Source organism: Lagenorhynchus albirostris, chromosome 6 (genome assembly GCF_949774975.1).
Source record: "Lagenorhynchus albirostris chromosome 6, mLagAlb1.1, whole genome shotgun sequence".
NCBI lineage: Eukaryota > Metazoa > Chordata > Mammalia > Artiodactyla > Delphinidae > Lagenorhynchus > Lagenorhynchus albirostris.
Window position 1 is genome coordinate 120989044 of NC_083100.1, and position 18841 is coordinate 121007884.

The following is an 18841-nucleotide window of genomic DNA, read 5'->3' on the forward strand; positions in this document are numbered from 1 at the left end:
AGGCAGAGGGCTATGTACCAGATGAAGGAACAAGATAAAACCGCAGAAAAACAACTAACTGAAGTGGAGATAGGCAACCTTCCAGAAAAAGAATAAAGAATAATGATAGCGAAGAGGATCCAGGACCTCGGAAAAAGAATGGAGGCAAAGATCGAGAAGATGCAAGAAATATTTAACAATGACCTAGAAGAATTAAGGAACAAACAAACAGAGATGAACAATACAATAACTGAAATGAAAACTACATTAGAAGAAATCAATAGCAGAATAACTGAGGCAAAAGAACAGATAAGTGACCTGGAAGACAGAATGGTGGAATTCACTGCTGCAGAACAGAATAAAGAAAACAGAATGTAAAGAAATGAAGACAGCCTAAGAGACCTCTGGGACAACATTAAACGCAACAACATTCGCATTATAGGGGTCCCAGAAGAGGAAGAGAGAGAGAAAGGACTCCAGAAAATATGTGCAGAGATTTTAGTCAAAAACTTCCCTAACATGGGAAAGGAAACAGCCACCCAAGTCCAGGAAGCGCAGAGAGTCCCATACAGGATAAACCCAAGGAGAAACACGCCGAGACACACAGTAATCAAATTGGCAAAAATTAAAGACGAATAAAAATTATTGAAAACAGCAAGGGAAAAACCACAAGTAATATACAAGGGAACTCCCATAAGGCTAACAGCTGATTTCGCAGCAGAAACTCTACAAGCCAGAAGGAAGTGGCATGATATACTTAAAGTGATGAAAGAGAAGAACCTACAACCAAGATTACTCTACCCAGCAAGGATCTCATTCAGATTCCATGGAGAAATCTAAAGCTTTACAGAAAAGCAAAAGCTAAGAGAATTCAGCACCACCAAACCAGCTGTACAACAAATGCTAAAGGAACTTCTCTAAGTGGGAAACACAAGAGACAAAAAGGACCTACAAAAACAAACCCAAAACAATTAAGAAAATGGTAATAGGAACATACATACTGATAATTACCTTAAACGTGAATTGATTAAATGCTCCAACAAAAAGACACTGGCTTGCTGACTGGATACAAAAACAAGAGCCATATAAATGCTGCTTACAAGAGACCCACTTCAGACCTAGGGACACATACAGACTGAAAGTGAGGGGATGGAAAAAGACATTCCATGCAAATGGAAATCAAAAGAAAGCTGGAGTAGCAATACTCATATCAGATAAAATAGACTTTAAAAAAAAGAATGTTACAAAACACAAGGAGGACACTACATAATGATCAAGGGATCAATCCAAGAAGAAGATATAACAATTATAAATATATATGCACCCAACATAGGAGCACCTCAATACATAAGGCAACTGCTAACAGCTATAAAAGAGGAAATCGACAGTAACACAATAATAGTGGAGGACTTTAATACCTCACTTACACCAATAAACAGATCATCCAAACAGAAAATTAATAAGGAAACACAAGCTATAAATGACACAACAGACCAGACAGATTTAATTGATATTTATAAGACATTCCATCCAAAAATGGCAGATTACACTTTCTTCCCAAGTGCACATGGCACATTCTCCAGGACAGATCACATCTTGGGTCACAAATCAAGCCTCAGTAAATTTAAGAAAACTGAAATCATATCAAGCATCTTTTCTGACCACACTGCTATGAGATTAAAAATGAATTACAGGAAAAAAAAAGTAAAAACCACACACACATGGAGGCTAAACAATACGTTACTAAATAACCAAGAGATCACTGAAGAAATCAAAGAGGAAATCAAAAAATACCTAGAGACAAATGACAATGAAAACACGACGACCAAAACCTATGAGATGCAGCAAAAGCAGTTCTAAGAGGGAAGTTTATAGCAATATTATCCTACCTCAAGAAACGAGAAAAATCTCAAATAAACAATCTAACTTTACACCTAAAGGAACTAGAGAAAGAACAAACAAAACCCAAGGTTCACAGAATGAAAGAAATCATAAAGATCGGATCAGAAATAAATGAAATAGAAACAAAGAAAACAATACCAAAGATCAATAAAACTAAAAGCTGGTTCTTGGAGAAGATAAACAAAATTGATAAACCATTAGCCAAACTCATCAAGAAAAAGAGGGAAGAGGACTCAAATCAATAAAATTAGAAATGAAAAAGGAGAAGTTAAAACAGACACCACAGAAATACAAAGCATCCTAAGAGACTACTACAATCAACTCTATGCCAAAAAAATGGACAACCTGGAAGTAATGGACAAATTCTTAGAAAGGTATAACTTTCCGAGACTGAACCAGGAAGAAATAGAAAATATAAACAGACCAATCACAAGTAATTAAATTGAAACTGTGAATAAAAATCTTCCAAGAAACAAAAGTCCAGGACCAGATGGCTTCTTCACAGGCGAATTCTATCAAACATTTAGAGAAGAGCTAACACCCATCCTTCTCAAACTCTTCCAAAAAACTGCAGAGGAACGAACACTCCCAAACTCATTCTATGAGGCCACCATCACCCTGATACCAAAACCAAACAAAGATACTACAAAAAAAGAAAATTAGAGACCAATATCACTGATGAATATAGATGCAAAAATCCTCAACAAAGTATTAGCAAACAGAATCCAACAACACATTAAAAAGATCATACACCATGATCAAGTGGGGTTTATCCCAGGGATGTAAGGATTCTTCAGTATATGCAAATCAATCAATGTAATACACCATATCAACGAACTGAAGAAGAAAAACCATATGATCATCTCAATAGATGCAGAAAAAGCTTTTGACAACATTCAACACCCATTTATGATAAAAACTCTCCAGAATGTGGGCACAGAGGGTACCTACCTCAACATAATAAAGGCCATATACGACAAACCCACAGCCAACATCGTTCTCAATGGTGAAAAACTGAAAGCATTTTCTCTAAGATCAGGAATAAGACAAGGATGTCCAGTCTCGCCACTTGTACTCAACATAGTTTTGGAAGTCCTAGACACAGCGATCAGAGAAGAAAAAGAAATAAAAGGAATACAAATTGGAAAAGAAGAAGTAAAACTGTCGCTGTTTGCAGATGACATGATACTACACATAGAGAATCCTAAAGATGGCACCAGAAAACTACTAGGGCTAATCAATGAATTTGGTAAAGTTGCAGGAGACAAAATTAATGCACAGAAATCTCTTGCATTCCTATACACTAATGATGAAAAATCTGAAAGAGAAATTAAGGAAACACTCCCATTTACCATCGCAACAAAAAGAATAAAATACCTAGGAATAAACCTGCCTAGGGAGACAAAAGACCTGTATGCAGAATACTATAAGACACGGATGAAAGAAATTAAAGATGATACCAACAGCTGGAGAGATATACCATGTTCTTGGATTGGAAGAATCAATATTGTGAAAAAGACTATACTACCCAAAGCAATCTACAGATTCAATGCAATCCCTACCAACAGCATTTCCTACAGAACCAGAACAAAAAAATCTTAAAATTCGTGTGGAGACACAAAAGACCCCGAATAGCCAGAGCAGTCTTCAGGGAAAAAAGCAGAGCTGGAGGAATCAGACTCCCTGACTTCAGACTATAGTACAAAGCTACAGTAATGAAGACAGTATGGCACTGGCACAAAAACAGAAATATAGATCAATGGAACAAGATAGAAAGCCCAGAGATAAACCCACGCACTTATGGTCAACTAATCTATGACAAAGGAGGCAAGGATACAAAATGGAGAAAAGACAGTCTCTTCAATAAGTGGTGCTGGGAAAACTGGACAGATACATGCAAAAGAATGAAATTAGAACACTCCCTAACACCATACAGAAAAATAAACTCAAAATGGATTAGAGACCTAAATGTAAGACCGGACACTATAAAATTCTTAGAGGAAAACATAGGAAGAACACTCTTTGACATAAATCGTAGCAAGATCTTTTTTGATCCACGTCCTAGAGTTATGCAAATAAAAACAAAAATAAACAAATGGGACCTAAAGAAACTTCAAAGCTTTTTCAAAGCAAAGGAAACCATAAACAAGATGAAAAGACAACCCTCAGAATGGGAGAAAATATTTGCAAACGAATCAACAGACAAAGGATTTATCTCCAAAATATATAAACAGCTCATGCAGCTCAATATTAAAAAAGCAAATAACCCAATCCAAAAATGCGCAGAAGACCTAGATAGATATTTCTCCAAAGAAGATATACAGATGGCCAAGAAGCACATGAAAAGCTGCTCAACATCACTAATTATTAGAGAAATGCAAATCAAAACTACAATGAGGTATCACCTCACACCAGTCAGAATGGGCATCATCAGAAAATCTACGAAGAAGAAATGCTGGAGAGGGTGTGGAGAAAAGGGAACCCTCTTGCACTGTTGGTGGGAATGTAAATTCATACAGCCACTATGGAGAACAGTATGGAGGGTCCTTAAAAAACTAAAAATAGAACTACCATATGATCCAGCAATCCCACTACTGGGCATATACCCAGAGAAAACTATAATTCAAAAAGACACATGAACCCCAATGTTCACTGCAGCACTATTTCCAATAGCCAGGTCATGGAAGCAACCTAAATGCCTATCGACAATGAATGGATAAAGAAGATGTGGTACATATATATGATGGAATATTACTCAGCCATAAAAAGGAATGAAATTGGGTCATTTGTTGAGACATGGATGGATCTAGAGACTGTCATAAAGAGTGAAGCATTTTCTCTTCTCAGAAAGAGAAAAACAAACATCATATATTAATGCATGTATGTGGAACCTAGAAAAATGGTACAGATGAACAGGTTTGCAGGGCAGAAATTGAGACACAGATGTAGAGAACAAACGTATGGACACCAAGGGGGGAAAGCAGCAGGGGGTGGGGGTGTGATGAATTGGGCGATTGGGATTGAGATGTATACGCTGACCTGTATAAAATTGATGACTAATAAGAACCTGCTGTATAAACAAACAAGCAAACAAAGAACTCCAATTGCCTTTTTTGCAGAAACAGGCAAGCTGATCCTAAAATGTATATGGAAATATGAGTAACTCAGAACAGCCAAAACAATCTTAAAACAGAAGAATGAAATTGAAGGACTCAACACTTTCCAATTTCAAACTTACTACAAAGTTAAAATAATCAAGACAATGTGGTGCTGGCATAAGGATCGACATATAGATGAATGGAACAGAACAAAGAACCCAGAAATAAACCTGTGTATCTACTCTCAACTGACTTTCAGTAAGTGTGCCAAGACCATTCAATGGGGAAAGAATAATCTTTTCAACAAGTGATGGTGCTAGGACCACTGGATATCTGCATGTAAAAGAATGAAGTTTGACCCCTACCTTACAGCATATACCAAAATTAACTCCAAATGGATAAAGAAGAAAACATGCCTAAATCTTTGTGACTATGGAATAGGCAATAGTTTAACTCTTACAACTCAACAATAAAAAGGAAATAACCCAATTTTAAAGTAGGTAAAGAATCTGAATAGACATTTCTCCAAAGAAGATATACAAATGGTCAATACACACATGAAAAGATGCTCACATCTTTTCCATTAGGGAAGTGCAAATCAATACCACAATGAGACCACTTCATACCAACTAGTTAGAATCAAAAAGAAGGGGAAATGTTGTGTTAGTGAGGATATGCAGAAATTGGAACCCTTATACACTGCAGATAGGAATGTGGAATGGTGCAGTCACTATGGAAAACAGTTTGGCAGTTCCTCAAAAAGTTATACAAGAAAGTTACCTTATGACCCAGTAATTCTACTCCTAGATACAGATCCGGAAGAACTGAGAATTATGTTCAACACAAAAACTTGTACACAAATGTTCACAGCAGCATTATAGCCAAAAATGAATAGCCAAAAATGAATAAACTTAATGTCTATATAAATAACTTAAATGTCTATCAGTGAATGAATAAAAATGTGGTATATCCCTACCGTGGAATATTACTCACCTGTAAGGATCAAGCACTGACACGTACTACAACATGGAAGAAGCTTAAAAACATTATGCCAAGTGCATTTCCAGACTCAAAGTCCACATATTACATAACTTCATTTGTATGAAATTCTCAAAACAGGCAAATCCATACAAACAAAAGATTAGCCTTTGCCAGGGGCTGTGGGGGAGGAATGGGGAGTGACTGGTGAATAGTGAGCCTCTGGCTATAAATGACTCTCTAGGGACAAGTGGCACAACTTGAATGGGGTCTGAGGATTAGATGGTGGTAATGTCACAATGATAACTCCCTGGTTTTGATGACTGTACTGAGTTACGCAGGAGAACATGCTTGTTTGTAGGAAATTCAGGGGTAATGGGACATCCTATCTGCAACTGTCTCTCAAATGGTTCCAGAAAAAGAGCTATGGAAACCACTTAGTTTACATAGATGATCTTGGCCAAAAATCCACATGATCTATCACGTTCATTATCTTCACCAACAAACTGAACTGTCGTAAAGCATCAATTTTGTTTAATTCTGGGGTTAAATCTGGCCACGCTCTGAATAACTGACACTCATCTCTACGTTCACTTATGTCACAAGACTGTTATGGAAGCAAGTGAGTCAGCACTTTAAGAATACCTAAAGTGCTATCTAGAGTTCATCTTCCATAGCTTTCATCCACCAATTATTGTTCTTCCAGCTCAATTCACAAAGAGTATTTTAGTGACGGCACAAGTAGAAACTGAAAAAAACGTAAGACTATGTAAATTTAATCTTAAATGCCTAGATTTCTGAGCATTGGGAGGGAGAAACTAAAACTAAAAAAAGTAGGGATTAAAAATTCTAATGCTGGCTTTACCAGACACTTGTTATGACCAGAAGAAAAGCACTATATGTGTATCGAATGAGAGGAAAAAATATGGGATCTAGTAATTCAGTAATTGCTGATTATTAGCAAAGAATAAGTATTGCAACTTAGGAATGGCTGCATGTCTGCTTCTTTCCACAATTACTTAAATACTTTAAGAAATGGAAAGAAAGTACCTGAAACGTAACATTGGCACACTTCTACCTCTTTTCCCACACAACCCCTCAAAAAACAGGAGGCTGTGTGATTCCCCCCAAAATGATTTATTCTTTTCAGCTGGTTGTAAGACTTTAACTCCATTATTCTAGAGATGAGAGCTTAATGATATTCAACTCACCAGTTAACCAAGCCTTTATCGAACTAAGTAGCAGAGGAGAATTCAATTCAGTAAATGGTCTTGTGGGCTGTTACCACATGCTGGGTAACAGAGGTTAACTAAGACTCATTCCCTGCCCTTAGGGGGTTTCCTCTAATAGACAAGAAATAAGGTTCAAAAGAAGAATGAAAGACATGCCTCCTATACTAAATCTATTAAGCGATCAGAACTCTGAAACTATGGAAAACAGCTTTTCAAAATTTTTCAGGTTTATGGGTGCACACATATCCAGATTTTTTAAAAACAGAAAAATTCAATCACCCTGTTTTGTAACCCTTTTTATTTTTTCATCATTCATGTCAATTAGTATACTTAAAAATACCTGTTTTTCATGAGTTGCAGGTATTCCACTGTAAGGATGTATCAAAATTTACCTAACCAATACCCTGTAGCTAAATGCTCATGCTTATTTTTTTTTAATTGGGGATCAGGGGAAATCAAGAAAACAGCTGCAACTAACATTAACAGCTGTACACTTAGCTAAGATGCTCTATAAAACCATCCTAGGAGTTCATCTCCAAGACATGTGGGTTTATAAAGTATCTTACAGAGGTATTCCAGTTAATTTATCAATCATACCAAACGCCTCCCCACCGCCGAAAACTCACTCCAAAACGCACTTGAGAATTCTTATTACGCAATATATTTGTCCCTATGGGTCGGGTCCTAAACACTGCAATTACTATGTCACTAAACACACACACACACACACCATCACAAACTTCCAGAAAACAAGCCTCAAGGTCTTGATATCCTTCTCCCTGCTCCCTCCCTCTCCCGGCTACTGTGAATGCCTTACTCTAGGCCCTAATATTACTTTGATCCCCGAAGTGTGTGCACTGACTCTCCCTGACTTCGTTCTCTGCCCACTCCAAGCAATCCTACACAATATTCAGATGTAAAACTTCCTGAAGAAAAATATAACCTCCCTGCCTGAAAAATCCCTAATCCCAATTATTAGAGAATAGTGCCAATTTATTATTAACATTTTTGCTATTCAGTTTGGCCACGAATCCACCTTCCAATCTTAACTACTACTCTCTTGCAAATACCCTCCAGTCAAATCCTAGTAAAGTACTCAATTCTTTGAGAAGCCTCCAACTTCCTGCCCTATTACATATGCTGTTCTCTCATCTGAAATGCACACGTCAAAGAACATCTAGATAATCAGAGATCTGGAAGGGATGCCCTAGTCCTCTCACCTTAATTTGCAAACTAGGAACTTCTGTCACTCATCCACCCAAGAGCCCAGAAACCTCCCATCCCAGCATCCTCAAGACACAGTGGTAACTCTAGTATGCCCGAGACCAATCCACCAGCTGAGATTTCCAAGTCTCATCTGCAAAGATCATGCTCTAGCAATTTGGCTTAGGGCCAGAACTCTTTTTTTTTAAAAAAAAACAAGCACTTCAGGTTATTCTTAAGCAAGGGGTCAAAGCTTCAGGCCATAAGAAGAAAAGCACAGGAAAAAAGAAGACACTGAGTATATGTATAGCCTTGTAGCACTTAGCACATCATCTGACAATTTTCATTTCTGTCCCCATTTTAGAGCCTCCAAAAAACAGATACTCACTGCTACTTGTGCCGAATCCATAAATCTCAGTCCAAAATAGTCGCTTTCAATAAGGTCCAAGTGGTACATAATCTGATCAAACAGCTCTTGTCCTTTGGCTTTTTTCTGAAATGGCAAGAAAATAAATCAGTAAGTGACTCATAAGATCAACAAGTCTGAACTGAAGATGGTTTTAATTACACAAGATCTCTTAAAAAAAAAAATAGTTGCAACACCAAGTATTACTATGTAGCCAGTTATGGGCAAGATACCATGGTTTTCCAATAAACCATTTAAGGCCAAAAGAGAATTTGTGATCTATTATGTGCTTTGCTGGATGGTGTCACTTCCTATCAACCAACAAATATTACTGTGTACCTAACACTGTGTGTAAGAAGAAACTCTTGCTTGTCAATTTTTAGGGTCCCTACTTTAAAGGAGCTTTATAATAACTGGAAAGAGAAAACAAGAAATCTTAGAACACTTAAGCACAAACCATGTGGAACTAACTATATCTGCCAGAGAAGAGAGAGTCACTGACACTAGAATCATCAGTGAAGGCTTGAAGATCGGTCTTAAACCGGAAAGAATGCAGGGTAGGAAATAGCAAAAGCAGAAATGGAAGGTGGGAGGGAAAATGGACAGCAAGAAAACTACTGATAAACTCAGGAGACACCAAACTGGAGGGAGTCAGGGTGATAACAAAGAAGCTTGCGCAGAAAAAGCAGGTCGCAGAGTGTGCTCTCAGGGCCCCTGAGGGATCCCCAGATGAAAGATCCACACGGTCCCAGGATTCTCCTCACGTACCCTCAATCAAAACAACATACTGCAACAGACTGAATGCAGGAGCAGATGAGAGAATCTAAGTACTGGTCTATTAAATCAAGCATTAAAGAGACTGGCAAAAGTGCATAAAATAATGCTACCCTTACACTAAATTCTTTTGTTGTTTAGTAATAGAGTTATTTTTCATAAAAATGTTACTTCTGTTAACCTATAAGGGGTATATTATTGCTATTTTTAAATTAACCAGTAAAGTTTTTCTTTAATTTTTCAGGGTTTTTGGGGGGGCCACACCCTGCAGCATGTGGGATCTCAGTCCCCTGACCAGGGATCAAACCCGCGCCCCCTGCAATGGAAGCGCGAAGTCTTAACCACTGGACCACCAGGGAAGTCCCTAATTTTTCTGTTTTAATTTCTAATATGGTAACTATCCATAAATATAACCTTTTAAGTAAAAGCACTGTTGAGATCCTCAATTTTCATGTATGTTGTACCCATGCCCCTCCCCGTAGTTTTAAATTATTTAGAATTTCCCATAAAAAAATGTAGATTTTTTTATTAAATCATCAATTTCTGCCTTTTAACTGACAACTTGATTATTTCGACTTGTCCACCGCTTTTTCTGCACTTTCTACATCCTTTCTATTTGGTAAACTCTCACCCCTTTATGAAGACAGAACTTTACCAGGGCCTCATGCCCCCGGCCTCCCCTCCACCCAATCCTCATCAGGTTTTATGGATATACTTCCTCTATTTTTCTTTTCTTTGGTCATGGCTAACTGTTTTTAAGACAACAACTTTACTTTGGTATTCAATCATTCTTTACATGTCTTGCACATGTACATTACACATACCTAGCAGCATCTGCTAGATTTCTCTCTTCATTTGAGTTTTTCCTCAAGAAATGTTTCCCATGTGGGACTTTCTATGTTTGAGAATATTTTAATCATGCTCTTATACTTGAATGACAGTTGGCTGGATATAAAATTCAAGGTTCAAAGTTACTTTCCGTCAATACTCTATTACTCAAAATACATTACTCTATCACTCAAAATATATTACTCTATCGTCCTCCTACAGTCTATGTTGTCACTGAAAAGTGTGATGTCAATTTCAGCTTCCCTCCCCCACCCCCCCCCACCCCCGCCGCACTGTGCAGCATGTGTGAGATCTTAGGGATCAAACCTGTGCCCCCTGCAGTGGAAGCTCAGAGTCTTAACCACTGGACCGCCAGGGAAGTCCCTCATTCCTTTTTAAAGCTGAATAATATTCCACGGTACGTATACAGTCGGCCCTCCATACGGCAGGTTCCGTATCCTTGGATTCTGGTATCTGCAGCAGGTTCTGGAACCAATCCCCCACAGACCCCGAGGGACAACTGCGGGCCATTTTGTTTACTGACTCATCTGTTGATGAGCACTGGGTTGTTTCCCCCCGTTGGCTACTGTGAATAATACTGCTGTGAACAGTGGTTTACAAGTATCTGAGTCCCTGCTCTCCATTCTTTTGGGTACATACTTAGGAGTAGAATACTGTAATTCCATGTTTAACTTTTTGAGATGCTGCCAAACAGTTTTCTGTAGTACCTGCACCATTTTACATTCCCACCAGCAATGTACAGGGTTCCACTTTTTCCACATCCTCACCAACACTTGTTATTTTCTGGATTTTCTTTTTTTGTGTTGGTAATAGCCAATCTAATGGGTGTAAAAGGGTATCTCATGTGGTTTTGATTTGCATTTCCCTAATGCCTACTGATGTTAAACATACTTTCATGTACTCACTGGCCATTTGCGTATCTTTTTTGGAGAAATATTTATTCAAGTCCTTTTCCTATTTTTGATTTGACTTGCTTTTTTGTTGTTGAATTGTAGAAGTTCTTTATATATTCTCTATATTAATCCGTTATCAGATACACAATTTGCAAATATTTTCTCCCATTCTGTGGGTTGTCTCTTTACTCTCTTGATAGTGAGTGTCCTTTAATGCACAAAAATTTTTAATTTTGATGAAGTCCAACTTATTTATTTTTTCTTGTGCTGCCTACATTTTATTGTCATATCCAAAAAAACATTGCCAGATCTAATGTTATGAAGATCTTCCCCTATGTTTTCTTCTAAGAGTTTCATAGTTTTAGCTCTCACACTTAAAATTTTGTCATTCTGATTCTACACCCACTCTGATGTGTCCGTGTCTTCCTCACAACCAAGCAAGTAAGTCAGTTCTCCAACGAGACTGACTGCGTGTCAGACAAACTCAGTTCTCACCCTGTCTCCCTGGAGAGAGCATCAGACTCCACCAGTTAAGAGCTCAGTCCCACAAGACTGCTCCCACTTCCGATGCCAATCGCAGGTCCAGATTGCTACTGGCTACCGGCTTCTCATGACCCCCTCCCTGGCTTCAATTAACTTGCTAGAACAGTTCACAGAACTCAGGAAATCAGTTTACTCACTAGATTAACAGTTTATTACAAAGGATTATCAGCAGATACAAATTATCAGCCAGATGAGGAGATACACAGGGTGAGGTCCCAAACACAAGAGCTTCTGTCCCAGTGGAGTTTGGGACCCAGCACGTGGAAGTGTTCTGGTTCACCAACCCAGAAGTTCTCCAAACTTGTCCTTCTGGATCTTTACAGAGGCCTCATTAAATAGGCATGACCGATTAAATCACTGGCCACTGGGGACTGAACTCAATCTCTGGCCCCTCTTCCCTCCCAGCTGGGGTGGGGCCGGGGGTGCCAGCTTCCAACCTCCTAATCACATGGTGAGTCCCCCCAGTCAACCAACCCCTATCAGTGGGCTTCGTTAACATAACAAAAACACTTTTAGGGCTCTCCTGACTTAGAAAATTCCAAGGGCTTTAGGAGCTCTGTGCCAGAAACAGGACAAGGATCAAATATATGTTTATTATAAATCACAATACCACAGTCGTCTTTGATCCATTTTGAGTTAATGTTTGTGTATGGTGTAACTTAACAATCCAACTTCATTCTTTTGCATGTGGATATTCAATTTTCCCAGCATCATTTGTTGAAAAGACTCTTCCCTCATTGAATGGTGTTAGCACCTCTGCAGAAGATCATTTGACCATGTATTTGAAGGTTTATTTCTAGACTTGCCATTCTGTTCCATTGGTCTGCAGGTCTGTCTGTATGCCAGAACCACACTGTTTTGAGTACTATAGCTTGGTAATAAGTTTTCAAATCAGGACATGCAAACTCAACCTTTTCCTTCTTTTTCAAGACTGTTCTGACTATTTGGAGTCCCATGAGATTCCATATGAATTTTAGGATGATCTGTCCTATGCTATGTGTGCAAAAAATGTTCTTGGAATTTTGATATGGAGTGCACTGAATCTACAGATCACTTTGGGTAGTACTGTCCTCTTAACAATATTAACCTTTCAATCCATGAACGTGGGCTATCTTTTCTTTAGATATTCTTTCATTTCAGTAATGTTTTGTAGTTTTCAGTGTACATGTTTTTTGCCTCCTTGGTTAAACTTATTCCTAAGTAGTTTATTCTCCTTGATGCTATAGTAAAGGAATTATTGTCTTAATTTCATTTTTGGATTGCTCACTACTAGTGTATAGATGTGCACTTGATTCTTGTTGGTTGATCTTGTATCCTGCAATGTTTCTGAATTCTTTTATTAGCTCTAATAGTTTTACTGTGGAATCTTTAGGGTTTCCTACTTATAAGATCAAGTCATCTTGAACAGAAGTAATTTTACTTCTTCCCTTAGAATTTGGATGCCTATCATTTCTTTTTTCTGCCTAACTGCTCTGGCTAGAACTTCCAATACTATGTTGAATAAAAGTGCTGAAAGCAGGCATCCTTGTCTTGTTCCTAATCTTAGGGGAATAGAGACTTAACTTCCATTTCTTAACTTTTCTCTTATGCTTCCTATTTTGTACTTTCTTTCCTCCTATGAAAAGAGTTCCTAAATATGATCTTCCCACTCACTAATTTGTCCTTTATTTTAAATTTGTCTCCTTATTTTGCTATATTCATTAGGATGAATAAGCTTCTCTGGATTATGTGTAACAACAGAAAGAGCTCAACCCTAGTCTGTATCAGCTCCATTTAGCTCTGAGAAATTAGTGGGGGTGTAGATGAGTCCTAGAGGAGAGGCCCAAGAATCAGAAAACCATAGTCAATCACTTCCCATTCAACAAACAACTTTTCAGGTCTGTGATTCACTCCCATTCCAAAGGGAAAGGGAAAGGAATACTAGATACATTCCTTTCATTATAATGTATCACTCCCTGAGAGTTTGATGGAAGAGGGGTAGGGAATTTAGGTAAAGAAATTTTAAGGGACTTCCCTGGCGATCCAGTGGATAAGACTTTGCCTTCCAATGCAGGGGGTGCAGGTTTGATCCCCGGTCAGGGAGCTAAGATCCTACGTGCCTCAGGGCCGAGGCAAATTCGTAACAAATTCAATAAAGACCCCCCCAAAAAAAAAAAAAAAAAACAAAGGTCCACATCAAAAAAAAGCGTTTCCCTGGTGGTACAGTGCTTGAGAATCTGCCTGCCAATGCAGGGGACTCGGGTTTGATCCCTGGCCTGGGAAGATCCCACATGCTCTCATCCGCATCTTTATTCTGCCAAAGCATCATCTGCCAGCTTCTTGAAACATGGGAGCTGTGTTTTGAGAAAAGAGAGAATGGGCTTCTGCCAGCCGGGTAGCTGCCTCCTCAGAATAAAAGTCTTTTCAAGGGTATGTATTGACTCCTTAATAGAGGCTAATTATAGGCCAACCGATAGTGAACACAAGGTATTTGCAGGTTCCTGATGTTAATAATGCTCAATCTAACAGAAATCTGACATCTCAAAATGAGAATCTCCCAAAACATCTTTATTTGAAATTCGGGGATAGCATGAATATTTTAAAAACTTTCATCTGGAGTCCAGTCAGCATGAAAAAGAACTATACTGTTTCATGAAAATAAGTCTCAGACAAGAAGTAAATAAGTTAACTGCAGTATGTTGATCTCATAAAAATTTCAGATTCTAACCCAGAAATAAAATGCATCACTGACGAACTGCAAAATGTGGTCTTGATAATATTATTCTGGGTGGGTGAACACCTGACTCAATCATTAATTTTTAAAAATACCAATCTGTTACTATCAACCCTGGAAATGGTTCCTAAATCAGTTGGCTCTATCCCATTACGTTTCTTTTTTCTTGTTTTTAATATTGTCTCTACGGACTTCCCTGGTGATGCAGTGGTTAAGAATCCACCTGCCAATGCAGGGGACATGGGTTCAACCCTTGATTCCGGAAGAGCCCACATGCCGTAGAGCAACTAAGCCCGTGCGCCACAACTACTGAGCCTGCACCCTAGAGCCTGCAAGCCACAACTACTGAGCCCACACGCCACAACTACTGAAGCCCGCGTGCCTAGAACCCATGCTCCGCTACAAGAGAAGCCACCGCAATGAGAAGCCCACACGCAGCACTGAAGACCTGATGCAGCCAAAATTAAATAAATTAATTTAAAAAACATATTGTCTCAAAAAATTTTTTTATTGAAGTATAGTTGATGTACAATATTATATGTTACAGGTACACAATATAGTGATTCACAAGTTTTAAAGGTTATACTCTATACTTATTATAAAATGTTGGCTGTATTCCCTGTGCTGTACAATATATCCTTGTAGCTTATTCATTTTATACAGTCACTTGTACCTCTTAATCCCCTCCCCCTAACTTGCCCCTCTCTTTTTCCCTCTCCCCACTGGTAACCACTAGTTTGTTCTTTATATCTGTGAGTCTGCTTCTTTTTTGTTGTATTCACTAATTTGTTTTATTTTTTAGATTCCACATATAAGTGATTATCATACAGTATTTGTCTGTTTCTGACTTATTTCCCTTAGCATAACACCCTTCAAGTCCATCTGTGCTGTTGCAAAAGGCAAAATCTCATCCTCTTTAGGGCTGAGTGGCATTCCATTGTATATATGTACCACATTCTCTTTATTCATTCATCTGTTGATGGACACTTGGGTTGCTTCCATGTCTTGGCTATTGTAAATTGTGCTGCTATGAGCACTGGGGTGCACGTGTCTTTTTGAATTAGTGTTTTTGTTTTTTTCCCATTCCATACTCTCTTAAGGGTTTTTCATTTCATTACGTACTTAATAATTCACAGGAAATAACATTTTTGACATAATATACCATTCAATTCTCTTCAACAATTACTGGACAGACACCTGTTACGCATTAGCTGCTAGAGGTACACAGATGAATATGTGCATACTTCTTGTCCTCAAGCAATCACAAGGTTCTTACTAAGAATAAAATCATACACAACTAGTTCAAACACAATAAATATGAGTGCTATCCTTGCAGTATCGACAAAATGCTAAGGAAATGAGGGTGAGTTAAGTCTGCTTAAAACTAGTAAAGGCTTCAGAGGAATGTATATCTGAAATTGGGCCTGGAAGGGCTGATACAACTCTGCCACCTTAGGTAAAAACAAAATGAAGAAAGATATGAAGTCTTGACAGTCTATGGTGGGGTTGAGGACAGAGACAGACGCGAGGCAGGAAAGAGTTAGAAGACAAAGTGGCAGAAGCTGCCAATGTGATTATTCCTAAAACTGCAAAACAGAATGTCACTCTCATCCTTAAAAAATTTTTCCTCTTCCTCTACAGATTAAAGTGCGAATTCCAGGGCATAAACAGTCTTTCCTACTGTTCCTTGCTCACTCTTACAGCCTTATCTCCTGTCACTCCAGCATTTTCACCTGCTTACAATTTCCCTAGTAAGTCATACCTCTGAGCCTTAGCAGAATGCAGTTCTTTCTGCTCAGAACGTCCTTTAGGTCTCCAATGAACTCTGACTTCAAGAATGAGTACATCTATGTTACCTTCCAAAAAGCCAGACCCTGAATCCTCCTTCCTGGCTACTTTGTACCTATAATTCCAGTTAGTATAAACCCTATGCATAGGCAGAGTTGTAAAATAGTCTGCCATGTCTGCGCAAAGAGTAACAAGGTCCAGTGTGGCCACAGTGTGTAGAATAGGGATGTGAAATCCCTGATCCAAGGGTCAACATCCTATTCATTTTCATACACCCTCTCATCTTGCAGCTACTGAATACGAACCAAGCAGAAAACAAAAAATGAAACAGATCCACACAGCTCTGGCAAACTACAGTTTCATTTTTCAGTTAAATCTAGACTAGTACTGGCTATTTATATTCTTTTCTTCCCTAACAAATTCCTCTAGGTCACCACCTCATTCAGACACAGTCCTCACTTCATAACCTCTTTGGCGGAAAATTAAGACCATCAAGAGAGCATCTTCCCATTAGTCTTCTATCTTTCTCAGCATAAGATGGTATTCCTCCTAGAACGTTCCTATCATTTCTACCTGTGTATGTAAAACCATTTCGACAAACTCAGATCTCCCCTATCCAGCCATGCTCTAGCTGCCGTGCTATTTTCTTTCTTCCTTGCCAAATCTCGCGTGTCAATCCCCCGTTTTCCCTTTCATGCACTCTCTCAGACAACTAAACAATATTTATTAAGCAACCACTGGGTACAAGGGACTATAAGAGACCCAAAAAATATAAGACTGTCCCTAATAATTCCTTTAAACCTTCTGAAATATGGCTCCCAAACACATCCCACTGCAGCTCTTTTCCCCACCTCATCCCTTTACCCCTTCTCCGCATGACAGCCGACTACCCTCTCCTGACCTTCCACACAATCAACATTACCCTCTACACCAGAGCGAGAATTATATTTTACTCATTTCTAATCTACATTCTCCACCCCCATATCCATGTACAAAGCATTTCTTCCACTGCAAACTCACAGCCACAATTATTGTGCAGCCCCATCATCTTGTGCCTTTATTACTGTAGTCTCTTACTTTTTTTCCCTGTAATGAATCAAGCCTATCCCCTTTAAATCAAAGCTATATGTCGTTTTTATCATCTTTCTTAACGACTAAAAAAACTTTACGTGGAATAAAACACAAGTATACAAAAATCCATGCATTCTTAAACAGCTCTGAGATATAAATCACACACCACACCACGCACCCATTAAAAGTATATAATTCAAAGGTGTATTCACAGATATATACAACCATCCCCACAATTAATTCTAGAAAATCTTCATCGCCTAAAAAAGATACCTCACATCCTTCAGCTACTGGCCCCAACCACCCTTCACACCATCCCCTCGGTCCCCACCCATCTGCCCTAAGCAACCCCCAATGTCCTTTTTTTTTCCCCTTCGGATTTCTGTATTCTAGACTTTCATGCGAACGGAATCACATAATATATGGTCTTTTGTGACTGGCTTCTTTCACCTAGCATAATGTTTTCAAAGTTCATCCATGTAGCATGTATCAGTACCATTTCCTTTAGGGTCAAGTACTGATAGTATTCCATTATACAGATATGACACATTTTGTTTATCCATTCATCTGCTGACACTTACCTGTCTGGGCTGCTTCTACCTTCTGGCTATTCAGAATGATGCTGCTACGGACACCTGTGTACAAGTTTTTGTGTAAACGTGTTTCCAATTCTCTTCAGCATACACCTAGAAGTGGAACTGCCAGATCACATGGTAACTATGTTCAATCATTTGAGGAACTGCCAGACTGTTCTCCAGAGCAGCAGCAGGACCACCTTAACACTCCTGCTAAAACGTGTAAGAGTTCAGATTTCTCCACATGCTCACCGACACTTGGTATTACCTGGCATTTTTATTTTAGCCTTCCTAGTTGGTGTGAAGTAGTATCTCATGTTTTTTATTTGCGTTTCTCTGACAACTAATGATGTCAAGCATTTCATCTGCTTCTTGGTCATTTGCATATCCTATTTGGAGGAATGTCTATTCAGATCCTTTGCCCATTTTTTTTTTTTTTTTGCAGCACGCGGGCCTCTCACTGTTGTGGCCTCTCCCGTTGCGGAGCACCGACTCCGGACGCGCAGGCTCAGCGGCCATGGCTCACGGGCCCAGCCGCTCCGCTGCATCTTCCTGGACCGGGGCACGAACCCGTGTCCCCTGCATCGGCAGGCGGACTCTCAACCACTGCGCCACCAGGGAAGCCCCTTTGCCCATTTTTAAATTGGGTTATTTGTCTTTTTATTATTGGGTTCTAACAATTTTTCACATGTTCTAGTTACTTATCAGATATATAATTTTCAAATACTTCCTCTCATTCTGTGAGAGTCTTTTCCCTCTCTTGATGGTGTCCTTTGAGGCACAAAGGTTATAATTTTGATTAAGTCCAATTTATTTATTCTTTTGTTGTTCATGTTT

At 38.8% G+C, this 18841-nt stretch overlaps 1 protein-coding gene across 8 annotated transcripts in view; it reads right to left on the reverse strand.

Annotated features, from left to right (window-relative positions):
- Positions 1-18841, reverse strand: part of EPB41L5 (erythrocyte membrane protein band 4.1 like 5) — a 165473-nt gene that overhangs the window by 114333 nt on the left and 32299 nt on the right. For all 8 annotated transcript variants that reach the window (XM_060153158.1, XM_060153157.1, XM_060153156.1 and 5 more), the window contains exon 3: positions 8781-8885. In XM_060153158.1, the coding sequence (XP_060009141.1) occupies positions 8781-8885 (105 nt within the window). The remainder of the gene's footprint in view (positions 1-8780; positions 8886-18841) is intronic.